At 35.1% G+C, this 24,865-nt stretch overlaps 1 protein-coding gene across 10 annotated transcripts in view; it reads right to left on the bottom strand.

Moving 5' to 3' along the window:
* The window catches only part of STXBP5L (syntaxin binding protein 5L), a 361,520-nt gene that overhangs the window by 61,507 nt on the left and 275,148 nt on the right, over positions 1 to 24,865 (bottom strand). For 7 of the 10 annotated variants that reach the window (XM_040484630.1, XM_040484628.1, XM_040484632.1 and 4 more), the window contains 2 exons: positions 15,599 to 15,664; positions 7,980 to 8,072 (listed from right to left, as the gene is read on the bottom strand). In XM_040484630.1, the coding sequence (XP_040340564.1) occupies positions 7,980 to 8,072; positions 15,599 to 15,664 (159 nt within the window). The remainder of the gene's footprint in view (positions 1 to 7,979; positions 8,073 to 15,598; positions 15,665 to 24,865) is intronic. The other 3 variants (XM_040484636.1, XM_040484634.1, XM_040484637.1) reach the window with 1 other exon arrangement.

Below are 24,865 nucleotides of genomic sequence, written 5' to 3'. Positions count from 1 at the left end.
TAGGAAAGCTATTTTATTTTTTAATTTATTTTTAAAGTTTATTCATTTTGAGAGGGAGTGCATGCACAAACGGGGGAGGGGCAGAGAGAGAGAGGGAATGAGAGAGAATCCCAAGCAGGCTCTACACTGCCAATGCAGAGTCTGACATGGGGTTCTAACCCACAAATGGTGAGATCACGACCTGAGCCAAAACCAACAGTCTGATGCTCAATGGACTGAGCCACCCAGGTGCTCCAGAAACTTATTTTACAATAAAGATGCAGGATGATGAAGTAGAAAGAATATTCCATTTAAAATCAGAAAACCTGGCTCACAAATTTCTGAATTTTGCCACCTATAAGTTTGAAAAAAAAAAAACAACCCTTTTTCAATTTGTAACTTAATCTTATCCGTCAAATAAATAACATTCTGAATACGATCTTTAATGTTTCTGATGGAATATGATTGGAATACATTTTTAATCGGTTTTAGAAAATCTAAATATAATACAAACTTAAATATATTTTTATGTGTCCTGAAATATTACTTATTTCTTGATTTTTTTTCAACCAATCATTTAAAAATTAAAACCCCATTCTTGGGCGCCTGGGTGGCTCAGTCGGTTGAGTGTCTGACTTCAGCTCAGGTCATGATCTCCTGGTCTGTGGGTTTGAGCCCCGCGTCCGGCTCTGTGCTGACAACTCAGAGCCTGGAGCCTGCTTCGGATTTTATGTCTCCCTCTCTCTGCCCCTCCCCCGCTCATGCTGTCTCTCTGTCAAAAATAAATATTAAAAAAAAAATTTTAACAAAAATTAAAACCCCATTCTTATTTCACAAGTCATAACAAAATAGGTGGCAAGCTGGATTTGGCCTGTGGGCTGTGGTTTGCTTATTACTAGATGCCATGTTGAACTACTTGTAAAAGGAAATCTAAGTATTATCATTTTAATAAAATTAATAGCAACTGGCAATTGTTGCTATGATAAAACATTAAAAATAATTCTATTAAGATTAAGGGGCAGGGACTCCTGGAGGCCTCAGTCCATTAGGAACCCACTCTTGATTTCTGCTCAGGTGATGATTTCAGGGTCATGGAATCCAGCCCGGCTCTGGGCTGAGCAAGGAGCCTGCTTGGGGTTCTCTTTTCCTCTGCCCTTCTCCCCCACTTCCATGCATGTGTTCTCTCACTCTCTTTCAAAAAAATAAAAAATAAAAAATAAAGAGATTATGGGGCAATCAGTAAATCAAATTTTAGTTTTTGGGTTTAGAATTAGCACAAGCAAAACTTTATATCAAAATATGGCAAACTAAGTATATGTAATATGCTTCAGAAGAGATTGCAAATATATTTTGTAAATTCCTAATTCAGATGAAGTGAAGGAGTGGGGTGTGTTCACTAATCTTTCATTTAATTTTTTAATAACTAATGTAAGGATTGGTTTCATAATTTATGTCAATTGTTTCTATTTTATTTTTATTTTTATTTTTTTTAAATTTTTTTTTCAACGTTTATTTATTTTTGGGACAGAGAGAGACAGAGCATGAACGGGGGAGGAGCAGAGAGAGAGGGAGACACAGAATCGGAAACAGGCTCCAGGCTCTGAGCCATCAGCCCAGAGCCCGACGCGGGGCTCGAACTCACGGACCGCGAGATCGTGACCTGGCTGAAGTCGGATGCTTAACCGACTGCGCCACCCAGGCGCCCCTCTATTTTATTTTTAAATAGGGTATTTCAACATATCTATATAGTATTAATTACTTTAAATGAATTACAGTGATGTTTTCAAAAAGTCGAACAGTCCCTGCTTATTGGTCATAAGCCCAGATGCATACAGGAGGACAATGACCACAATGTCACATGCCTTCCCACTTTCCACTCTTCTTTTTGATGTAAAATTCACTTGTATATTGTGAATTGTATATTCTAGTATCTAACTTAGTCTGTCTTCCAAATCTCCTCCATGTTTTTAGATTCCCCTCTCCATTTTGTTACCTGTCTTTTTGGTTTCCTGTAGAAAGCCTGAAAACTGGAGTCCCCTCACAAACCCCAATTTCAATAGTATAACTGAAGGAGTTATACTGAAAGGGAATGATTTGGTGGGATTAATTAGGGAAGTTTAATAACAATGTTAATAATTATTCATGCACAGAATGATTCTCTTCACTTGCCCAAATAAACTTTTTTTGTGGGGGGGAGGGGCTCTTTAGTGTCCAGGCTCTTAGTGTCCAGACAACTAGTAAATTCTTACTTGTCCTCCAAGACAGCTCAGAAATCACCTCCTTTTTGAATGCAGCCTCAAATTTAAGGTTTCATCTGGTGCCATTATCTTTACTTTCATAGCATCTTGTGCACATTTCCTTTATAACACTTAACACATTTTTTACACTTGATTTTTTTAATGCTACTATCCATTAACATCCTGAAACTGAGTTCTCCAAAGGTGGGAGGTTGTATTCCCAATACCTAATAAATTATTGACATAGAGTAGGTGTACAATAAGTGTTTGCTGAATGAATGTTGAAAAAAAGCCAATAAAGTCAGAAGGTAGGTGGTGAAGAATTACACTGAAGAGGGCTAAACAGAGAGAGAAAGTATGTTCAAGTGTTAGAGCAATATGTTACACATGAACATTTGAGGAATTTGGGTTGGAAGATGAATAAGGCAAGAGGTAGTAACAGGCCTTTAGTCTTGCAAATGTACAGGATAAAAACCTTTGCAATGTTCCCCTGGGAATGTGCCTCTCTGAATTGGTACATTTTTACTGTTCTCTAAGCTAAAGCATATGCACTGCGGAGAAAATGGTAAATAGAAACTTCTCATGACTCACTGGCTTAGCACATTACACAAAAAAGAGAGAAAGAGAATCTTGGCTCCCAGGAATCTTAGAGGTCATCTAGTCAAATACCCTATTCAATGAGAGTATTTCTCCTACAACATTCTTGATATCCTATCTATTTGAATAGATTTGATTGAAACCTTTAAAGGTAGAAAAAAAAAATCCAATTTGGGGTTGCTATATTACTACAAAATTTCCTTCTATGTGAGCTCAAACTATTTTCCTTTACCATTTATAATTGTCCCAGTTCCGGCCTCTAGAGCAATAAAGAATAAATGATTCTTGCTCTCATATGTCAGATCTTAAAGCCTCTGCAGAGACTTAGGGGCCATCTCCAGGTACTCCAAACAGATAGGCAAGAATTTTTATTTTAAGATGGTGATACTGATGCAAAGAGGTTGGTAGATCACATTTTGAGAAATAACATTTTATGGTTTTATGAACATTAACCTATGGGACTTTCATTCAGGAACCTTCCACAAGAAGTATTTCCTGAGATGCACCCTAGATTTTTCATATGAGACACCATTTGTCCTAGTTGTTAAATTAGATGTATATACAGTTACAGATAGATACATAGATATTCATAACACTTTTATGATCTTTAAAAATTGATTATTATATTCATTTTCAAGTTAACAGGTGCTTTTGGTTCCTTTGAGTTAAGTAAAAAAAAAACACCAAATTTTGTCATCTCTATTTTCGATCTTACATTTTCTAAATTTTAATTGGTCTTTTTTCCCCTCTGTAAAGGTCCATAAAGACTTTTTGCTTTTCTCCTATGCAGGTTTCCTGTTTTTTAGATGAAGCGAAGTCCAGTGATCCAGAACACAAGTGACCTGGATTCATATCATGACTCAACCATTTGCCAGGTGAGTGAGTGACGCTGGGGTAGTAGTTACTTAATCTCAGGAAGAGTATGTTTCCCTTTCTCTGTAAAATGGAAATAATAATAGTCCCTACTTCATAGGGATCTCTATCAGCATTAATTAAGTGAATATGTGTAATGCATTTAGCATGGTGTGGTATCTAATAAGAATTCAGTGTTAGCTATTAATTTCATTATTAGTTGACAAGAAAATATTGTTTCTCTGTGGTATTCTATATCAGAAATGACTTGTCTGGGCAATGTGTTGTATTTAAAATCTGGTACCTAGGATTAAACATTGCACATTGGGATAGTCTCCAATTGTATATAGCACTATTATTTGTTTGCTCTGCACAGTAGTACTTCCTAAGAGTCCACTGCTCTTTTCAATAGTAATGCCATGCACTTAATTCATAATGGGCTTATTTTCCATGAAAATCTCTTTAAATCATGTTGTGCATTCTCTTCTAGAGTACTATTTTTAATCCTTCACACTTTGAAAAACTGCTTATCTTGGCTCACAGATAATAGTGACACAGCAAATAGTGACATAGGTAATCCACCTGCAGGGCAGGGACTATTGCTGCACCAAGTGTTAGACTTAAAACAGTTTGATTTCTTATTATCTTAATTCTGTTAGGTTCTGGGCAAATTGTCAGGAAACTCTTGTCCCTTTAACATGTTATGGCATACACTTTTGAAAAAAAAACCCAGAAAATTCATGAATGTACACTAAAAAAGTGAATTTTATCCTATATAAATTATATCTCAATAAAACTGAATTTAAAAAATTCATAGAAAATTATCCCCACAGAAAGGGTTATTCACTCACCTAATCACATCTATCACCTCTGACTTACCTAGAAAATATCAGGTAGGATGGCATAAGAGACCAAAGATGATGCAAATGAATGAAATAATTGACTGATGGCAAAATACATAGTAATATATATAAATTCAGCCCTAAAGTTCAGGTGATGGCCTAAAACAGCACCAGATTATAAACTTTTGCAAGACTATTTATCTCTATTCTAGAATTTCTGCCTCCAGGCTCACTTACAATAATAGGTGGAGTAGTCTGATAGCTTACCGTAGCTTATGCCAGAATGAGGTAGTATGTTCAGGCCTAAATAAGAACAGAACTTCAGGCACTACAATACTATTTTAACTAGGGGGCTTCATGCATCATTAATGTATCAAATCCTTCAATCACTTGTTATATTCACGTGCTTTTTTCCCAACTCCTAATTCAAGTCAAAGTCAATGGAAAGAGCAGCCTGGCTCATCAGAGATATGTTGTATTGGCCTCAACTCTCAGAACAAACTCTTAACTATAGAGAGCAAACTGATGGTTACCAGAGGAAAGGTGGGCAGGGGGATGGGTAAAATAGGTGATAGGGAAATACACTTGTGATGAGCATGAGTGTGGCATGGGAGTGCTGAATCACTATATTGTACACCTGAAACTAATATTATACTACATATTAACTAAATGGAATTTAAGTAAACACTTGAAAATATAACACATAAAAAAAAAAGAACCTCTTGGGTGCCTGAGTGGCTCAGTTTGTTAAGCATCCAACTTGACTCAGGTCATGATCTCACGGTCTGTGTCAGGCTCTGTGTTGACAGCTTGGAGCCTGAAGCCTGCTTCAGAGTCTGTGTCTCCCTCTCTCTACACCCCTTGCCCTCTTACACTCTGTCTCTCTGTCTCTTTCTCTCTCAAAAATAAACATTAAAAAAAAAAAACAAAAACAACCTCTCAGGTCCTTAATTCCAGAGCTGAATCAAAAATTTTGGAACAAAACAAACCCTGAGTCAGTCTGAATGTGGCTTACTACTTTAATGGGAAATAAAATACAGAGATAGGCTAGAAATTTCTAACTGAAAGATTTTGATTAGTTGTTTCTTGGTTAGAAACAACTGGATTGACTTTTTGATTTCCAATGAAAGATTTCTATTTGATAACTTGGCTAAAGATATCATGGTAGGAAATGACAGGTAAGTTCAAATTTCTCTGACTCCAAAGCTATGCCCTTTCCAGTAAGCAACATAATATGTATGATATATGTATGATACAGAAGATACCACTTGTGTGGCCTAGATGTCTTCTGCAAAATAAATAAATCTAACGATAAATTCAAAGTTGTTTAGATTGAAATGTTTATAAAATTTATCTGTGTATTGATTCATTCACTGACTAGTTGGAACAAAGTAACAAATTTCATTTGTCTGTATCTTCCCTAAGCCAGAAACTAAGATAAAACAAAAATACCTGCTATGTATATAGGTACAGTTCAAACACATATGCACAATTTTGGAGTCACCATCCATGGTAGAGCACTGAAAGGCCTACATGCCTCTATATTACTCCCCCTGCCCTCACCTTTTTAGGAAGTTGCTAAGGCATATCCAGGCAAAGAAGTATCTTTATTAGAATTTTCCTCAGCATAAAAAAATGTTTAACGTCATGACTTCACTTTTCTTACGATATCAATATATATATATATATATATATATATATATATATATATATATATATCTCCTATTTCTATCTGGACAGTGTTAATGAATCAGTAACTTGTTATTAGTGTTGTATGAATGAGAGTTAAAAGATTGGGAAACTTTACTTCTGTTCTTATCTACCTTGAATTATAAATCCCAGAGAGAACTAGTTTCTTCAACATACTTTTTTTTTTTTTTTAATTTTTTTTTTTTTTCCAACGTTTATTTATTTTTGGGACAGAGAGAGACAGAGCATGAACGGGCGAGGGGCAGAGAGAGAGGGAGACACAGAATCGGAAACAGGCTCCAGGCTCTGAGCCATCAGCCCAGAGCCCGACGCGGGGCTCGAACTCCTGGACCGCGAGATCGTGACCTGGCTGAAGTCGGACGCTTAACCGACTGCGCCACCCAGGCGCCCCTTCAACATACTTTTTTAATAGGAGGACAAATAATTTGGGATCAGAGGAACTTGAAGTCTGAAGATATGAGTTGGTTTAGACTAAGTCATTTATTATTAGCAGGGTTATCTTGAGCAAGTTATGAAATTTTTCCTTAGTCATAATTTCTTCAGAGTTGCTGTAGGATTGAATAAGATAATACATATGAAAACACTTTGTTTGCTTTAAAGTACTATACCAACATTGATTACAATTTTTAGCAAACAAGGCTTGATAAATTCAAATGTGATAATTTGTTGATTTTATGCACTATAAAACTAAAAACCATTTTTGTATTTAGCTTTTCCTGGAACTTAAATGGTAAACTATATTTCTAATGTTTCATGCAAAGTATATTTCTTAAGTTCTTTTGAATTTCTTTGTTAAAACATTCTCTTCATAGCAATTTTGTCACTGCTTGCCTATGTTTTAATTTCAGTTGTGATTAGTTTTTTGCAATTTTCATATTTATTTTTTTCATTTTATTAATGAAACCAGGAAAACGCATAGGCTTTATAACCAAATGTAACCAAGTTAGAATTCCAGCTCTACTTACTTAAATACTCTGACCATCAGTTTTCTCCTCAGAAAAAGGCCTATCACAGGGGTATTGTATTACATAAGAAAAAAGTAAGTTACTGTTTGGAAAATTATGGGTTACAACTATTTTTAGGATCCTTGGTTACTGACTTAACTTGGATTCTAGAATATTGGTAATTTATGCTTCTTAAATTGCAAATCTGGTCACAACCATTTTGTAATGAATGCCTAATTTAAGGAAGCTGTAAAACCTGTGTTTGATTTTGATTTGGTCTCTCTGAGCAGTATCAAATATTCAATGGCTCTGCTTAAAACAGATTATAAGACCTTCCTTTCTGCTATTTCTGAGAGAACATTGCCCCTTTGAGGCAATTCTTTGGTGGAATTTCAGGGTTCATCACAGTAGTTTCTGCTCATAGAAAATACTTAATTGTATTATGAAGAATTAGGAGAATTTTTACAAAACCACTCTACTTTTTGGCTCTTAAGTTTCCCTGAATTCTCTGTTGCTCCCCTCATATTTTCTTATAGGTATGATAAAAGTATTCAGGTTTAAAGCAGAAAAACAACATTATCAAAATTCTATAGAACATTTCAAAGTCTTTCACAAAAGCCCTAACAATTCCTGTTTTGTATTGAATGAAGTCAGTGTCCATGGTTTTATTACTTCAGGGAAATTTGTCTTCATTCACCATGAGGGACCTGTATTTTCAGCACAGATAGGAATAAAGCTTTTGAGACAAATTGTGAAGTCCAGAAAATTGTAGAGATATGAAAAACTTGTTTGTTCACAAAAGAGATTTTCTCTTTCACCTGGCAAGTGATGTACTTGATTCCTCTGTCTCACAGCTGGTATTTCATTCCTATACAAGCCTGGTGCTGCCTCAGGAGTTCTGGTAGCAAGTCCTAAAGGAAGGGAATAAAAACTATTGGCATATAATTTCTTAGCCCAGGTGAACCCAGAAGTTTTATCTAAGGGGTTAATTGCATGATAACTATCTGGAAGGGTCTCTATTTTGTGCATTTATCTGGATGTTTTGGCACTGCCCTAACAGAGGACTATTTGAACGGAAGAAGCTTTCTTCTTTGGAGGATGTACTGGGTTTCTAGAAATGTAGAACCATGCAGAACAAGCATTCAATGTAGGCTATAAGACTTAGTTCTAACTCCGGTTTGAGAACAGAGCTGGTTGTTTCTTCGTTATTTTTTGTGATGTTAGCCTCTGAAATTTTGATAAAGATATCTTTACTAAAGAAACCTAAATAAACATATTTTAATAATGATAAATAATTCTATCACCCTAGCCTTAACTTGAACTTGATAGCATAGTAAGTCTATTGTATACTGTGGACAGTGTGAATTATGAGGATTGATGGCTGTAGAGATAGCAGGGATATTAGAACCCGATGCTAGCCTAGAAAAAGATGTTCATCTGAGCAAATAATTTTTAAAGACACACCTTTAAGGAATAAAAATTAGAAAAATGCACATCTTGTGGGCAGATATAACCCTACAGTTGAAGGCTTGGGTAGTTTTCAACTCTTTGTCCAAAGAAAAGGCGTCTATTTCCTTGACGGATTGCAGTTCTGTTCCAGGTAAGTGAAGCTAGGGCTGAATGTTCCTGCTCATCCCCTTGGAAGGTAGGTTTATGCAGTACACAAACTGCACAGCCTTACCTAGTGAGTGAAAAATGGTTACACAGCTTTAAGGAAAAACAGCTGACTCTTGGTAAAATTATTAGTTTAATGTTGGTTTCTGCAGATACACTGTCAGGTCTATTTGGCATGGAGTATGTTATTTTGTTCATTAGTTTATTCTCCAGGGATAGATAGCATAATATCTACATAACTACAAATACTGAAAATTACCTGTTAAATAGTTGGGTGAATGAATAAATAATATGAAATGGCTATAGTATCCTGGAAGTTAAGAACATCAGCATTCTGGTTGGCTCACTGAGATTCTTTCAGCTCTGAATTCCTATTCTGTTCTCATTGTCCTCAAATAAATATTTAATAGACTTAAACTTTGCTCTATTTTACTTGCAGTTTATTGAGCTAAAAGGGAGTTTGAGATCCATGTAGAAAATCAGAATTATAAAATTATTACTGGTCTCTGGCTTGCCTAATTACCAGCCATTCTTACTCAGCTCTTTGCATCAATGTTCTAATCTACTTTTATCAGACTTTGAAGGGGTTAAGGTTTGAGATCACAAAATAGATACTGAGAGGGTAAGTGTAACTATTGAAAAAATATTTTAAAAATTTTCACAGAGCCATAGTTCTCAAATGGTCCAGAGACCAGAAGCATTGGCATCACCTGGGATCTTGCTTTGCAAAATTTCAGGCCCCTCTCTAGACACTCAGTGCCCAATTAGAATCTTTGGCACTCAGCAATCTGTGTTTTAACAAAATGTTCACATCATTCTCATACAGGCTTATGTTTGAGAACCATTGCATTAAGGAAAAAAAAAGACAAGAATAGTATTGGCTCTTAAATGCTACATATATATGAAAAAGGGGAGATATACCCAGATACAAACATAATAATTGACATTATTAATCAGATCTAGTTTTTTTAGTATGTGAATCAAGGAGACATGAGAAGGCATGGCTGCTTTTCTTAATTTTTCAGAAGTCAGATGAATTATTATTTTCTAGTTTCCCTTTATTACACATATTGATTCTGCCCTTTATAAGTTATCTAAACATTTTCACTGTTTATATTTTCATTCTTTTCTGCCTTTAGAGATAATAGGCTTCATGAGATTTAAACTACCATTAAAGTCTTAAATGTGCTTTTTTGGGTTACATTTTAGTTTTATGAGATTGGACTAAAAAGTCTGCATTTACCCTAACAATACCTCTCCTGATAATCTAGATTAAATAAAGCAATTCCTACAATAGGAAGAGATTTGAGAATGTAGTTTTATGTATATGTGTTGCTGTGGTATTCTAGGAATAGCATTGGGTACATTCTCTGTAGGCTTAGAAAGACCCTTTAATGCAACACCATTATTTTTATTTTTTCATGGGAAATGAATGGAATAATCAAATATTATTTCTAATTTTCTTAAGATAAAATAAACTTTGTTGGCACTGTTCCCAGAAGGATAGATTTCATATATTTTAACAAACATAAAATGACTAAAAAGTTGTTATAAGGAAAAAAAAAATCATTCCTCAACTGTGAATATGATTTAAGGCTGCTACTAAAGAAGAGTGGGCCCTGCCCAGCAAACCAGTCTCAAATAAGGCACTGAAGTGATAAGTGAATCTTATCACAGCCAATCATTTCTGTCCCAAGTATCCTAATACAAAAGTAGTCAAAGCCTTGCTGCTTTGAAGTAATCTACCTTATGGCATGCAAAGTCCTGACTCTGCCTTGCAAAACAAACAAAACAAAGCAAAAAGAAAAAGTGTCTTGGTGGTGTTTCCAGATCTACCCTAACATAATAAAAAAACATCAGAGGCAAAAGTCTAAAAGCAAGATGTCTACTAAAAGCCTACAATAATTACCATAATTAATTATGATATTGAAAGACATGCCTGAGACTGGAAATAAGAGATGTTTGCTAATACCACATATATTCAACATTATATTGGAGGTCCTAGTTAATTTCTTCCTTTAGAAATAAGAATAGAACTGCTCTTTTAACAGTAGGCATAATTGGATAGACAATCCAAAAGAATTTATAAATTATTGGAATTTATCAAGTTTTCTGGATGACATCAATATACACAAATTAATTGTATTTTTATAACCTAGTCACAAACAATAAGAAAAAACTAAAAAAATTATGACGTATAAAAACACCAAATACCAAGGAATAAATCTAATGAAAGGTATGCAAGACCTCTAAAAAGAAAACTAAATATGTTACTGAGAGAAAGATGTATGTGGAACAAATAAAACTTTTATACTATTAATGGAAGTAAAATTGGTGCAATCATTTTAGAAAACTCAGTAGTATTTACTGAAGCTGAACATAAACATACCCTATGACCCCCAGGCTTCACTCCCAGAAACACGTACAACAAAAATGAGTTTATATTTGCAATAAAAATTTTACAAGATTGGTCATAACATAACCCCAAATTGAAAGCCACCTAAATGTGCAGCAACAATAAAATGCATAGATATATTCATTTAATGGAGTATCACACAGAACTAAAAATCATTCAATGTGACTGAATATCATATACGTAATGTTGAGCAAACTTAGAAAAAAGAAGTAAATACTGCATGTTTCCATTCATATGAGAGTCCAAAACTCACAAAACTAATTTATGGTTAAAAGTCAGAACAGTGGGTACCTTTGTGAGAGTAAGTGGCTGAGAGGCAGGAGGGAGGTTTCTGGTGTTCTACAGACATTCTGTATTATACCTCAGTTAAAAAAGTTTACTCCTAAAGAGGTAAGACCAAGGTATACAAAAAAAAAAAAATTCCAAAGAAACAAACAAAAAAGGAAAAGTTGTAGTATTAATAGTAAACAAAGTGGAATTCAGGTAAAAAGACATGAACAATGGTGGTTTATGGTATAAGATGCACTTTTTGTCAATATAGTTTAAAATATCTACACATGAATATTTTTAACACAGCAGATATAAGGAAAAATAGAAACATATTATTAGTACAGTATTTTAATTCTCCTTTTCTCCATCCTTGGCAAGTCAAGTAATTAAAATATAAAGACATGAAAGACTTAAATAACAATGAAGCAGCACTTATAGCTACTTAATTCTGCTACAAGTTAACATTAATAACTCTGGTAAGGGGGCGCCTGGGTGGCGCAGTCGGTTAAGCGTCCGACTTCAGCCAGGTCACGATCTCTCGCTCCGTGAGTTCGAGCCCCGCGTCAGGCTCTGGGCTGATGGCTCAGAGCCTGGAGCCTGTTTCCGATTCTGTGTCTCCCTCTCTCTCTGCCCCTCCCCCGTTCATGCTCTGTCTCTCTCTGTCCCAAAAATAAATAAACGTTGAAAAAAAAATTAAAAAAAAATAAATAATAACTCTGGTAAAAGAAAAAAAAACTCTACCATATGGAAATTACTATTAATGCAATCACAATTTATCAAAAGCTCTGATACATACAATGCAGAGTTCATTGGGAAATTTAACCTTAGTATAGCAACATGTAAGAAATAAATGAATTAAGCATCTACCACAAAAAAATTGAAAAGTAAAAAATTAGAAAACAGAGGAGGGAACTAATAAAGTTAAAAGCAGAAATTAAGTTAAAACCCCTAAAATCCAGTAAAACTTTTGTTCAAGTTTAAAAAACAAAACAGAAAGGGGCACCTGGGCAGCTCAGTTGGTAAAGTGTCCCACTCTTGATTTCCACTCAGGTCATGATCTTATGGTTTGTGGGATCCAGCCCCACCTTGGGCTCTGCACTGCTGAGGGATTCTCTCTCCCCCTCTCTCTGTCCCTCTCCAGCTTGCACGTGTGTACACACACACACACACACACACACACACACACACATTCTTTCTCTAAATTAAAAAAAAACAACAACAGAAAAATAGATTGACTATTAACTAGCCTAATTGAAGAGCCACAATCTTTGTGTATGTTACATTGAATATTGCTAGAAAATTTCTAGGATGAAAATAGCTTTCTTTACAGACAATATGAAGATACAAAATCAATAATTATAAAGGGTAAGTGACTTGATGGGAGAATTCTACCAAAACTTTAAAAAGCAGATAATTACAATTGTATTTAAATTAATGAGCATAAAGAAAAAAGTCCACAAAGGAAATGTCTGAATGCAAAAAACTGCTGTAAGGCAAGAGATACCACAAGCAAAGTTAAAATGAGAAAAATATGTGGATCTCAGGTCATAAAAGGGTAATCTTAATTTATAAAGAGGCAATAAAAATTGATATGAAAATGACAACTATATAGAAAATGGGCAAATTGTATGAATAGATGATTTATAGAAAAAAATAAATAGGTCTTAAACAATTGAAAAGGTATTCAATATCACGTATGTGAAAGATAAATTGAAACTACATTGACCTTTTCTTATCAGCGTTACAAAAATTAAAAAAAAAAAAGATAACCATTGTTTGTATGTTACTGATGGCAAGAGAGAAAATTGCTGCAAACTCTAAGGAGAGCAATTTGGGAAAATTTATAAAAATTAGATAGGCATATACTCTTTGACTCAGAAGCTCCAATTTTAGGAATTTACAGATCTACTGGTACACGTTTGTTTGTTTGTTTATTTAATTGTTATTTTTGAGAGAGAGAGAGACAGACAGACAGACAGAACACAAGCAGGGTAGGGGCAGAGAGAGACGGGGGACACAGAATCCAAAGCAGGCTCCAGGCTCTGAGCTCTGAGCTGTCAACACAGAGCCTGATGCGGGCTCCAACTCACAAACCAGGAGATCATGACCTGAGCCAAAGTCCGATGTTTAATCGACTAAGCCACCCAGGCGCCCCTACCTGTACATGTTTATAATGAGGAAGGTATGAAGGTTAGTCACTGCAGCATTGTTTGACATGGCAGAACACTGGTAGCAAACTAAGGGTCCCTTAATTGGTGAAATAGTAAATAAATTATAGTAACTGCATGCATTTCAATAACATACAACTGTAATGATTATTTAAGAAATGGAAAGACAAGATACACAGTACAGTGAATCAAGCAAAGTATACTGAAATGTATATACTATACTAGTGTATAGAACAGGAAGCCAAAATGAATATACTATGTCTTTTTGCCTTGTTTACAAATATGAATTGAAAGGATAAATAAGAAAGTAACAATGTTTATTTTTCAAAAGGATGGAAACAAAGTATGGGGAAGGGTGGGAGGGAGATTTTTAAATACCATTTCTCTTTGACTTTTGAACCCTATATTACTATTAAAATTCAGATTACAGGGGTGCCTGGGTGGTTCAGTTGGTTAAGCACCTGATCTTGATTTTGGCTCAGGTCATGATCTCGCAGTTGTGAGATCCAGCCCTGTGCTGGGCTCTGCACTGAGTGTGGAGCCTGCTTGGGATTCTCTCCCTCTGCCCTCCCCTGCTTGCATGCATATTCTCTCTCTCTCTCTCTCTCTCTCTCTCTCTCTCTCTCTCTCTCTCAAAAAAAAAAAAATTTAAAAATTTAAATTTAGCTTATGGATGAGAATTTAAAGTGAAGTTATTTAAATTGATATAGGATATTGAATTTTATATTGAAGATTTATGACATGAGAAAATATCAAAGTAATATTTTAAGGAGATTAGTTTTGCAACATGATATGCAAAATGAATTGTAAGGATGAGAGATCACAGAGACACCTGTTAAGATAATTTTTGTGATACTCTAAATGTAGGATACTAAATGCCTAAATTAGGATGGTGCCTACAGGATAGAAATACAAAAGAAAGGGTAAAAGTATGAGATCATATTTAAAATAAAAGCAATGAAATAAAGATTAAATAGATAGGGTTAAAAGAAAACTTTATACAGGACACTAGATTCTACTTTGCCTCACATTCCTGAAGAATAAGGATAAACAATTAACAACTCTTAAGAGATAGAATGAATTGGGGGTGCCTGAGTGGCTCAGTAGGTTAAACATCCAACTTCATTCAGCTCAGGTCATGATTTCATAGTACATGAGTCCGAGCCCCACATCAGGCTCTGTGCTGACAGCTCAGAGCCTGGAGCCTGCTTCAGATTCTGTGTCTCCCCCTCTCTCTGCTCCTCCCTCGTTCATGGTCTCTCTCTCTTTCTCTCTCTCTCTCTCTCTCTCAAAAATAAACATAAAAAAAGAGATAGAGTAAATTAAAGAAATATCACAGTTAGAAAAGAATTTCCAAAAGTCAAAATTAATTGCTTTTTAAGGCATTAAATGTTTATAAATTTATATGAAGTTAAAATAAAAATTAATTATAAGGAATTATAATTTTTTGATACTCTGAAAACATAGAGTTCAATGTCAAAGAAATACGTAATATTTTTTGATGTTCAAAAATTTACATATATTGTATATGTATTGGAGAAAAATCAGGTAAATAAATGGAAAAATATAAGCTAACCATTTATAATCCCACCACCCAACAATTTCTACTAACATTTTTTTGTACACCTTAAAAGACCTATTCCTAGGAATCTTTATACTCACATTTTTAATATACTTTGGTAGGCTCATGCTTTCTTGATGCTTTACTTCCAGCATATTATCATTTTTTCTTTTTTTGAAAAAAAACCCTTTGTTTAAAATGTCTTTATATATACTACACTCGTATCTCTGATCTTAATTTTTTGGGAGGCCAAGAATTTTTTATATATTTGCTTATGGTAAAATTTCAGAAACTAAATTAGAAACAATTACTAAAATTATGAATTTCGCATTGTAAGAATTAAGAAAATAAAGCAGTAGATTACTGCAGTGAATTACAAGAAGGCTAAAAGTTAACATTCACGTTTACCTGAAGTGGGAGACTTGCAGCGCTCAAGTTCCAGGGGAACGGGACTATCATTTAGCTCAGTTAAACCTGAAAATGAAATGACAAGAAATTAGATAAATTTTGCTAACAAATTGTAGATAATTCTTATATATTCATTCCTAAAATTTTCAAAAGGTTTTTCTTCTCCCTGTGAAACTTTTCTATTCTCATGTTATGACAATGATTCTGAAAATTTGTTTCAGTAAGTTATACCAGAAACAATAAGGAGCAATAACTAATACATATATATACAAGGAGTAATTAACATAATGGTAGTAAAATACAAAATCTTCTTTCTTACTTTTTAACGTGAAATAGCTACTTTAATAAATGATCTAGTTTTACCTAAAAATAGACCAAAAATAATACAATTTATAAGGAGTTTTTAAAAAGACCTAATCAAATCTTCTTTCAAGATAAATGCTTATTGGCTTTTAAAAAGAACTTTAGGGGCGCCTGGGTGGCGCAGTCAGTTAAGCGTCTGACTTCAGCCAGGTCACGATCTCGCGGTCCGTGAGTTCGAGCCCCGCGTCAGGCTCTGGGCTGATGGCTCAGAGCCTGGAGCCTGTTTCCACTTCTGTGTCTCCCTCTCTCTCTGCCCCTCGCCCGTTCATGCTCTGTCTCTCTGTCCCAAAAATAAATAAATGTTGAAAAAATAAATAAATAAAAAAAAATAAAAAGAACTTTAAGGGATGCTACAGATTCTAAATATTATACTTAGTTATAAAAATGCAGTGTTGTATAATACATATTAAGTGACTTATTTGATGATATCAAATTCCTTCTTATAATAAGGATTACATTTTTCTCTTTTTAAAAAATTTTTTAAATTTTATTTATTTTAAGAGAGAGAGACAGAGAGAGAGAGCGCGAGCACATGTGAGTGGGGGAGGGGCAGAGAGAGAGAATCCCAGGCCGGCTCTGTGCTGACAGAGCTTGATCTCAGGAACTTCAACACCACAATCTGAGCTGAAACCAAAAGTCAGAGGTTCAACCAACTGAGCCACTCAGTCACCCCTCTCTTATTTTTAATACTCTGTTATGTAACTCTACTGACAAACACAAGGATAGGCACAATAAATAAACATTTTATAATTCTTGCTATCTGCCAGCCTGCGTTCCTGTGGCATTCATAAAATATCCTTAATTATGGTTTTCCTATACTTGTTAGAGATTCTTATATACTTTTTCCTTATAAAAAATATTCAGAGTTCCTACTTTAATGTAAATCTTTATACCCAGAAGTACTTATTAAAAACTATTGTCAATTACCAGAACTATCTTTGTCCATATTCCTTGCTACCACCCCTTTCTTGATATAATTTGTACCAATAAACTTACTATGGTTCAAAAAATTATAGAATTTGGGAAAAGGCTGCTGTGGTACTCTAGCCCACCTCTTATGTTTTACAGATAAGAAACTATGAGTTTGAAGAGCTTAAACAATTTAAGGTTACAGAACCAAGTATGTGCCAAATCTTGAATAGAATTATTTATATACTTAAGAGTCTTTTGTTAGAAGTAGGTACTGTGAATATTTTCTTCCAGTATGTGACTTATCTTGTCATTTTCTTTCTTTTTTTTTTTTTTTGTCATTTTGTTAATGAAATGAAATCTTTTGATGTTCAGGAGATTAGTTTACTTGAAGGACCCTTTATGAAATTTTTTAATTGTGAATTTTTTATAATTCCTGTGTAAGTAATCTTTGCCTACTCAATGCTCATGAAGATATTATTGTATTCTCCAAGAAGCTTTTTTAATTTTCAGCTTTCAGTTTTAGGACTATAATTCATCTCAAATAAATTTTGATTATGGTGTGAGGTAGAGATTAAGGTTCATTTTTCCCTATATGTTGTTTGTCTAGTTCTTCCATCATTATTTGTTAAAAAGATTTTCCTTTTTTCATTGATTTTTATTAGTGCTTTAGTAAAAAATAAATTGGATACATATGTGTAAGTTTACTTCTAGACTTTGTATTTTGTAGTCATTGGTCTATTTGTCTATCTTTTTTTGACTACCACACTAATTAATGCAGGTCTATAGTACATCTTAAAGTCAGGTAGTAAAATACTCCAACTTTGTTCTTTTCCAAGAGTGTTTTAATTACTTTAGATTTTTTGCATTTCTTTTTTTTTTGTTCTGTTTTTTTTTTATTTATATATGAAATTTATTGTCAAATTGGTTTCCATACAACACCCAGTGCTCATCCCAAAAGGTGCCCTCCTCAATACCCATCACCCACCCTCTCCTCCCTCCCACCCCCCATCAACCCTCAGTTTGCTCTCAGTTCTCAACAGTCTCTTATGCTTTGGCTCTCTCCCACTCTAACCTCTTTTTTTTTTTTTTCCTTCCCCTCCCCCATGGGTTCCTGTTAAGTTTCTCAGGATCCACATAAGAGTGAAACCATATGGTATCTGTCTTTCTCTGTATGGCTTATTTCACTTAGCATCACACTCTCCAGTTCCATCCACGTTGCTACAAAAGACCATATTTCATTTTTTCTCATTGCCACGTAGTATTCCATTGTGTATATAAACCACAATTTCTTTATCCATTCATCAGTTGATGGACATTTAGGCTCTTTCCATAATTTGGCTATTGTTGAGAGTGCTGCTATGAACATTGGGGTACAAGTGCCCCTATGCATCAGTACTCCTGTGTCCCTTGGATAAATTCCTAGCAGTGCTATTGCTGGGTCATAGGGTAGGTCTATTTTTAATTTTCTGAGGAACCTCCACACTGCTTTCCAGAGTGGCTGCACCAATTTGCATTCCCACCAACAGTGCAAGAGGGTTCCCGTTTCTCCACATCCTCTCCAGCATCTATAGTCTCCTGATTTGTTCATTTTGGCCACTCTGACTGGCGTGAGGTGATACCTGAGTGTGGTTTTGATTTGTATTTCCCTGATAAGGAGCGACGCTGAACATCTTTTCATGTGCCTGTTGGCCATCCGGATGTCTTCTTTAGAGAAGTGTCTATTCATGTTTTCTGCCCATTTCTTCACTGGGTTATTTGCTTTTCGGGTGTGGAGTTTGGTGAGCTCTTTATAGATTTTGGATACTAGCCCTTTGTCCGATATGTCATTTGCAAATATCTTTTCCCATTCCGTTGGTTGCCTTTTCGTTTTGTTGGTTGTTTCCTTTGCTGTGCAGAAGCTTTTAATCTTCATAAGGTCCCAGTAATTCACTTTTGCTTTTAATTCCCTTGCCTTTGGGGATGTGTCGAGTAAGAGATTGCTACGGCTGAGGTCAGAGAGGTCTTTTCCTGCTTTCTCCTCTAGGGTTTTGATGGTTTCCTGTCTCACATTCAGGTCCTTTATCCATTTGGAGTTTATTTTTGTGAATGGTGTGAGAAAGTGGTCTAGTTTCAACCTTCTGCATGTTGCTGTCCAGTTCTCCCAGCACCATTTGTTAAAGAGACTGTCTTTTTTCCATTGGATGTTCTTTCCTGCTTTGTCAAAGATGAGTTGGCCATACGTTTGTGGGTCTAGTTCTGGGGTTTCTATTCTATTCCATTGGTCTATGTGTCTGTTTTTGTGCCAATACCATGCTGTCTTGATGATGACAGCTTTGTAGTAGAGGCTAAAGTCTGGGATTGTGATGCCTCCTGCTTTGGTCTTCTTCTTCAAAATTACTTTGGCTATTCGGGTCCTTTTGTGGTTCCATATGAATTTTAGGATTGCTTGTTCTAGTTTCGAGAAGAATGCTGGTGCAATTTTGATTGGGATTGCATTGAATGTGTAGATAGCTTTGGGTAGTATTGACATTTTGACAATATTTATTCTTCCAATCCATGAGCAGGGAATGTCTTTCCATTTCTTTAAATCTTCTTCAATTACCTTCATAAGCTTTCTATAGTTTTCAGCATACAGATCCTTTACATCTTTGGTTAGATTTATTCCTAGGTATTTTATGCTTCTTGGTGCAATTGTGAATGGGATCAGTTTCTTGATTTGTCTTTCTGTTGCTTCATTGTTAGTGTATAAGAATGCAACTGATTTCTGTACATTGATTTTGTATCCTGCAACTTTCCTGAATTCATGTATCAGTTCTAGCAGACTTTTGGTGGAGTCTATCGGATTTTCCATGTATAATATCATGTCATCTGCAAAAAGCGAAAGCTTGACTTCATCTTTGCCAATTTTGATGCCTTTGAGTTCCTTTTGTTGTCTGATTGCTGATGCTAGAACTTCCAGCACTATGTTAAACAACAGCGGTGAGAGTGGGCATCCCTGTCGTGTTCCTGATCTCAGGGAAAAAGCTCTCAGTTTTTCCCCGTTGAGGATGATATTGGCTGTGGGCTTTTCATAAATGGCTTTTGATTTTTTGCATTTCTAAATAAGTTTTAGAATCAATTTGTCAATTGCTACAAAAGGATATGCCAAATTTTTACTAGACTGTAATTTTGATAGAATAAACATTTTAAAAATATTCAGTCTCCCAACCTATAAACATGGTATTCTCCTCTATTTAAATGATGTTTAAAAAATTTTTTTTTCTTTCTGCATGAGTTTGTAGATTTCAGTATAGAGGTTTTGTATGTGGCATTTTTCAAGTCTTTATTTCCTTTTTGGTTTTTCTGTCTACTTCTTGTATCATTATTCGAAGTGGAGTACCGGAATTCCCAGTAATTATTGTTGGATTGTCTCTCTCCCTTTGATTCTGTCAAGTATTGCCTCATGTACTTTGTAGATCGGTCGTCAGATGCACAGATGTTATATCTTCTAGATGGGTTAACCATTTTTTCATTTTAGATGTCCCTATTTATAGTAACTTTTTTTTTGCTTTAAAATCTATTTTGTCTGGGGCGCCTGGGTGGCGCAGTCGGTTAAGCGTCCGACTTCAGCCAGGTCACGATCTCGCGGTCCGGGAGTTCGAGCCCCGCGTCGGGCTCTGGGCTGATGGCTCAGAGCCTGGAGCCTGTTTCCGATTCTGTGTCTCCCTCTCTCTCTGCCCCTCCCCCGTTCATGCTCTGTCTCTCTCTGTCCCCAAAATAAATAAACGTTGGGAAAAAAAAATTAAAAAAAAAATCTATTTTGTCTGGTATTAACTACAGCTGTACTTGCTGTTTGCATGGTTTTTTCTATCTCTTAACTTTCAACGGATTTACATCTTTATGTGTGGCCTCTGACAGCATGGAGTTAAATCTTGGTTTTTTAAAAAAATCTGACTCAACAGTCTTTGTCTTCTGATTGAATTGTTAAATCTATCCACATTTAATGTTATAACTGATACAGTTAGGTTACACCTGTCATTCTGCTTTATTTTTCTGTATGTCTCATGTCTTTTTGTCCCTCTAATCTTCCTTACTGCTTTGTTTGGCATTAAATATTTTCTAGTGTAACTCATTCATTTCTTTAATGATTTTGTCATCATATTTTTGGCATTGCTCTAAGATAACATATACATCTTAACTTCTCAGTATCTACTTCAGATGTATATTAACTTAATTCCAGGGAGATGTAGAAATGTTATTCTTTCATACTTCTATTTCCTCTTTCCCCTTTATGTGCTATTACTGGCATACATAATACATCCATATGTGTTACAAATCCAGCAACATATTATTATAATGATTACTTTATATAACTTTGGGTTTTTATAAAACCTGAGAGAAGAAAGTGAGCAGAAAATATATTTATAGTTTGTATATTAACTTTGCAATTTATCATTTCTAGTTCTCTTCATTTGTTCCAGTCAATCCACCTGGTTTTGTTTGCTTTCAAATACAACTTTGCTCCCACCTACTTCCTTTGTGCTGTTAATCGAAAATATATTACATTTCTACATACTGTAGGCCCATCAAGACAATTTTATAATATTGTTTCATAAATGGCTTTTTAAATCACTTAAGAGAAGAAGTCATGTACATTTATATTATTATTTTATAATTACATAGTTACCTTAGTAGTGTTCTTTTTCCCCTTGTGTGAATTCAAATTATCATCTGGCATTACTTTTTTTCAGCCTGAGAAAAATTTCCTTTAGTATTTCTTATAAAGTGGCCTATGCTAGCAACAAATTCTCTCATTTTTTGTTTATCGGGGAATGACTTTATTTCAGCTACATTTTTGAAAGATTGTTTTGCTGGATATAAGATTTTTGGGTTTAGGTTTTTCCTTTGAGCACTCTGAATATGTTGTCCTACTGCTTCTGGCCTCCATTGTTTCTAATGAACTGTTAATCCTACTTGAGTTCTGTTGTATGGGACAAGTCATTTTTCTCTTACTGTTTTCAAGATTTTTTTGCCTTTCAGCATTTTTACTATGATGTTTCTGGGTGTGGGTATCTTTGCATTTATCCTGTTTGGAGTTCACTGACATTTTAGACATATGCATTAATGGTTTTCATCAAATTTTGGAAGTTTTCAGCCATTATCTTTTTGAATATTTTCCTGCTTCTCTCTTTTCTACTCTTATTATGGACATGTTTGCAACATTTACAGTATCCTAAGCTTCTTTGAGGATTTGTTAATTTTTCTTAATTTTTTCCCCTCAGAATGCAGTCTCTATCAGTTTCCTTCAAGTTTGCTGATTCTGATTTCTGCCAGTTCAGATCTACTGTTGACTCCCTCTAGCAAATTTTTCTTTTAATTTACTGTACTTTTTGTACTGTACTTTTGTATAAGAATTTCCATTTGGGTCTTATTTTCCCTTGACCTCATTCACCCGTTTCATCGACGCTTCACCCTCTGCCTCTGAAAACCACCAATCTCTTCCCCAGATCTATGTGCTCATTTTTTGTTGCTCTTTGTTCATTTTTAGATTCCACATATAAGTGATGTCATGGGTCTTATTTCACTGGGCACTGTAATGCTCTCAAGGTCCATCCATGTTCTTGCAAATGGCAAGATTTCCTTCTTTTTTATGGCTGAGTAATAATCCAGTTTGTGTGTGTGTGTGTGTGTGTGTGTGTGTGTGTGTGTAACTCAATCGTATTTTCTTTATTCATCCATCCACTGATAACACTTAGGTTGTTTCTATATCTTGGAAAATATGTAAATAATGCTGCAATGAACATGGGAGTGGCATATATCTTTTTGAGTTAGTTTTTTATTTTTTTGTATAGATACCCAGAAGTAGAATTGCTGGATTTTATGGTAGTTCTATTTTTAGTTTGTGAGGAACTTTCACACTGTTTTTCAAAGCATCTGCACCAATTTACATTCCTACCATCAGTGCACACAGGATTCCCTTTTCTCTACATACTTGCCAACACTTGTTATTTCTTGTTTTTTTGGTAATAACCATTCTAACAAATAGGAGGTGATGTCTCATTGTGGTTTTGATTTGCATTTCTCTGATGATTAGTGATGCTGGGCAAATTTCATGTACCTGCAGGTTATCTGCATGTCTTTTTTTTGGAAAAATATCTATTCAGATGCTCTGCTAATTTTTTAATTGAAAAAATTTTTTGCTATAGTTGTCTAAGTTCTTTACATATTTTGGATATTAACCTGTTATCAGATCTATGATTTTCAAATATTTTCTCTCATTTCACAGATTGTCTTTTCATTTTGTTGATGGTTTCCTTTGCTCTGCAGAAGTTTTTTAGTTTGATGTAGTCCTACTTGTATATTTTTGTTTTTGCTGCCTTTGCTTTGGTGTCAAATCCACAAAATTATTGTCAAGACCCAAGGAAGGAGCTTACTGCCTATATTTTCTTGTAGGATTTTATGGTTTTGTATCTTATAGTCCAGTCTTTAATCTATTTTGAGTTAATTCTTGTGTATGTTATCAGATAGTTCTGTTTGCTTTTTATAACTTCAATCTCTTTGTTAATATTCTTTATTTGATGAGACATTATCATTATAGTTTACCTTCTTTAAACATGGTGTCTTTTGGCTCTTTAAAGATTTTTCATGGCTGTTATGAGGTCTTTGTTAAATCCAACATTTGAGCCCTCTCAGAGACCATTTCTATTGCCTTGTTTTTTCTGTGAATAAGTCACACTTTCCTGTTTTATTGTAGGTCTTATAATATTTTGTTGATAACGACATATTAGGTAATACTGTATAGCAATTCCCTCCCTCTCTCTGGTTTTTTTGTTGTTATTTGCTTGTTTAGTGACTTGGCTAGACTATTTTAGTGAAGTTTATTTCCCTTACATTGTGAAGACTCTGATGTTGCTTATCAGAGGGTATAGCCTTCTGTGTGTATACTGTCACCCGGGGATGACAGTAGTTTTAGCAGGGTTCTCTTTGTCTCTTTCCCTGATCACTTCATTGATATCAAATCCAGCTATTAGCTGTCACAGTCACAACCAGGTGAATGCTTTATTGTTTTTGACAATGCTCCAGGATATATATTACTCAATATTCTAATCCAATTCAGGCAGAAGTCATATTTGAAGCCAGTATTTGAGGTTTGTTCAAATCCCACTCACCTTTGGCCTAGCTGGTTGCTCTTAAATAAGAGGAGCTGCCAGCCTCTTATTTGATTTCCAACAAATACTTCATTGGTTTTGAGGGCATCCTTAGGCTTGAACTTCCTCAAATTGTGTTTAAATAAGCTAGTTTCTTTGGGGAGAGATTCAAAGTTCATTGCCTCTTTCTCTGGGCAAAATTTCTGAGCCACTAGTCTGGACCTGAGGCAGGGATGGTAACCTCTGGCCTTCTCAGCTCTACTTTTCTGGCACGAAACCTCTGCCCTATGACCAAGCTGGGTGAGAGCAGTCAAGGCCTCAGCATTTTAGCTTGCTATGCCTGGGGTAGACATTTTGTCCTATGAGTGGGGGACTGACAGGGGAGAGAAGACTTTGACCTCTTGGCTACACTCACCAGGAATTTGTCCTTTGCAACTTGGAACGGATGAGAAATGCTGGCAACCTGAAGGCAGGAGAGGTATACAGCAAGTTGTGGCTCAATATCAAACACAAACTTTTTACCAAGTGTCAGTAGATTTTCTTGAATAAATGTTTCTTTATTTTCTGTATCCTTTTAGGACAATCTCCAGAGGCTTTAAATGATTGCTGTTTTTAAAAAATACTTTTTACCAGTTTTACTTTTTTTCTGGAGAATGTGTCCATGGTGCTTCTCAAGATGCCATTTGGAAATCTATCCTGTACCTGATTTTTGTTTTGTTTTGGTTTTTTATTTGAGAAAGAGAGTGAAGGAGGGGCAGAGGGAGAAGGAGAGAGAAAATCCCAAACAGGCTCTGAGCTGTCAGCCCAGAGCCCAACACAGGGCTCCATCTCATGAACCATGAGATCATGACCTGAATCAAAATCAAAAGTCGGATGTTTAACTGAC

Source organism: Herpailurus yagouaroundi, unplaced genomic scaffold (genome assembly GCF_014898765.1).
Source record: "Herpailurus yagouaroundi ecotype Mexico unplaced genomic scaffold, PumYag 162, whole genome shotgun sequence".
NCBI classification, from domain to species: Eukaryota; Metazoa; Chordata; class Mammalia; order Carnivora; family Felidae; genus Herpailurus; species Herpailurus yagouaroundi.
Note: the sequence above shows the minus strand (reverse complement) of the source record. Positions and strands in the feature narration are given on the sequence as shown.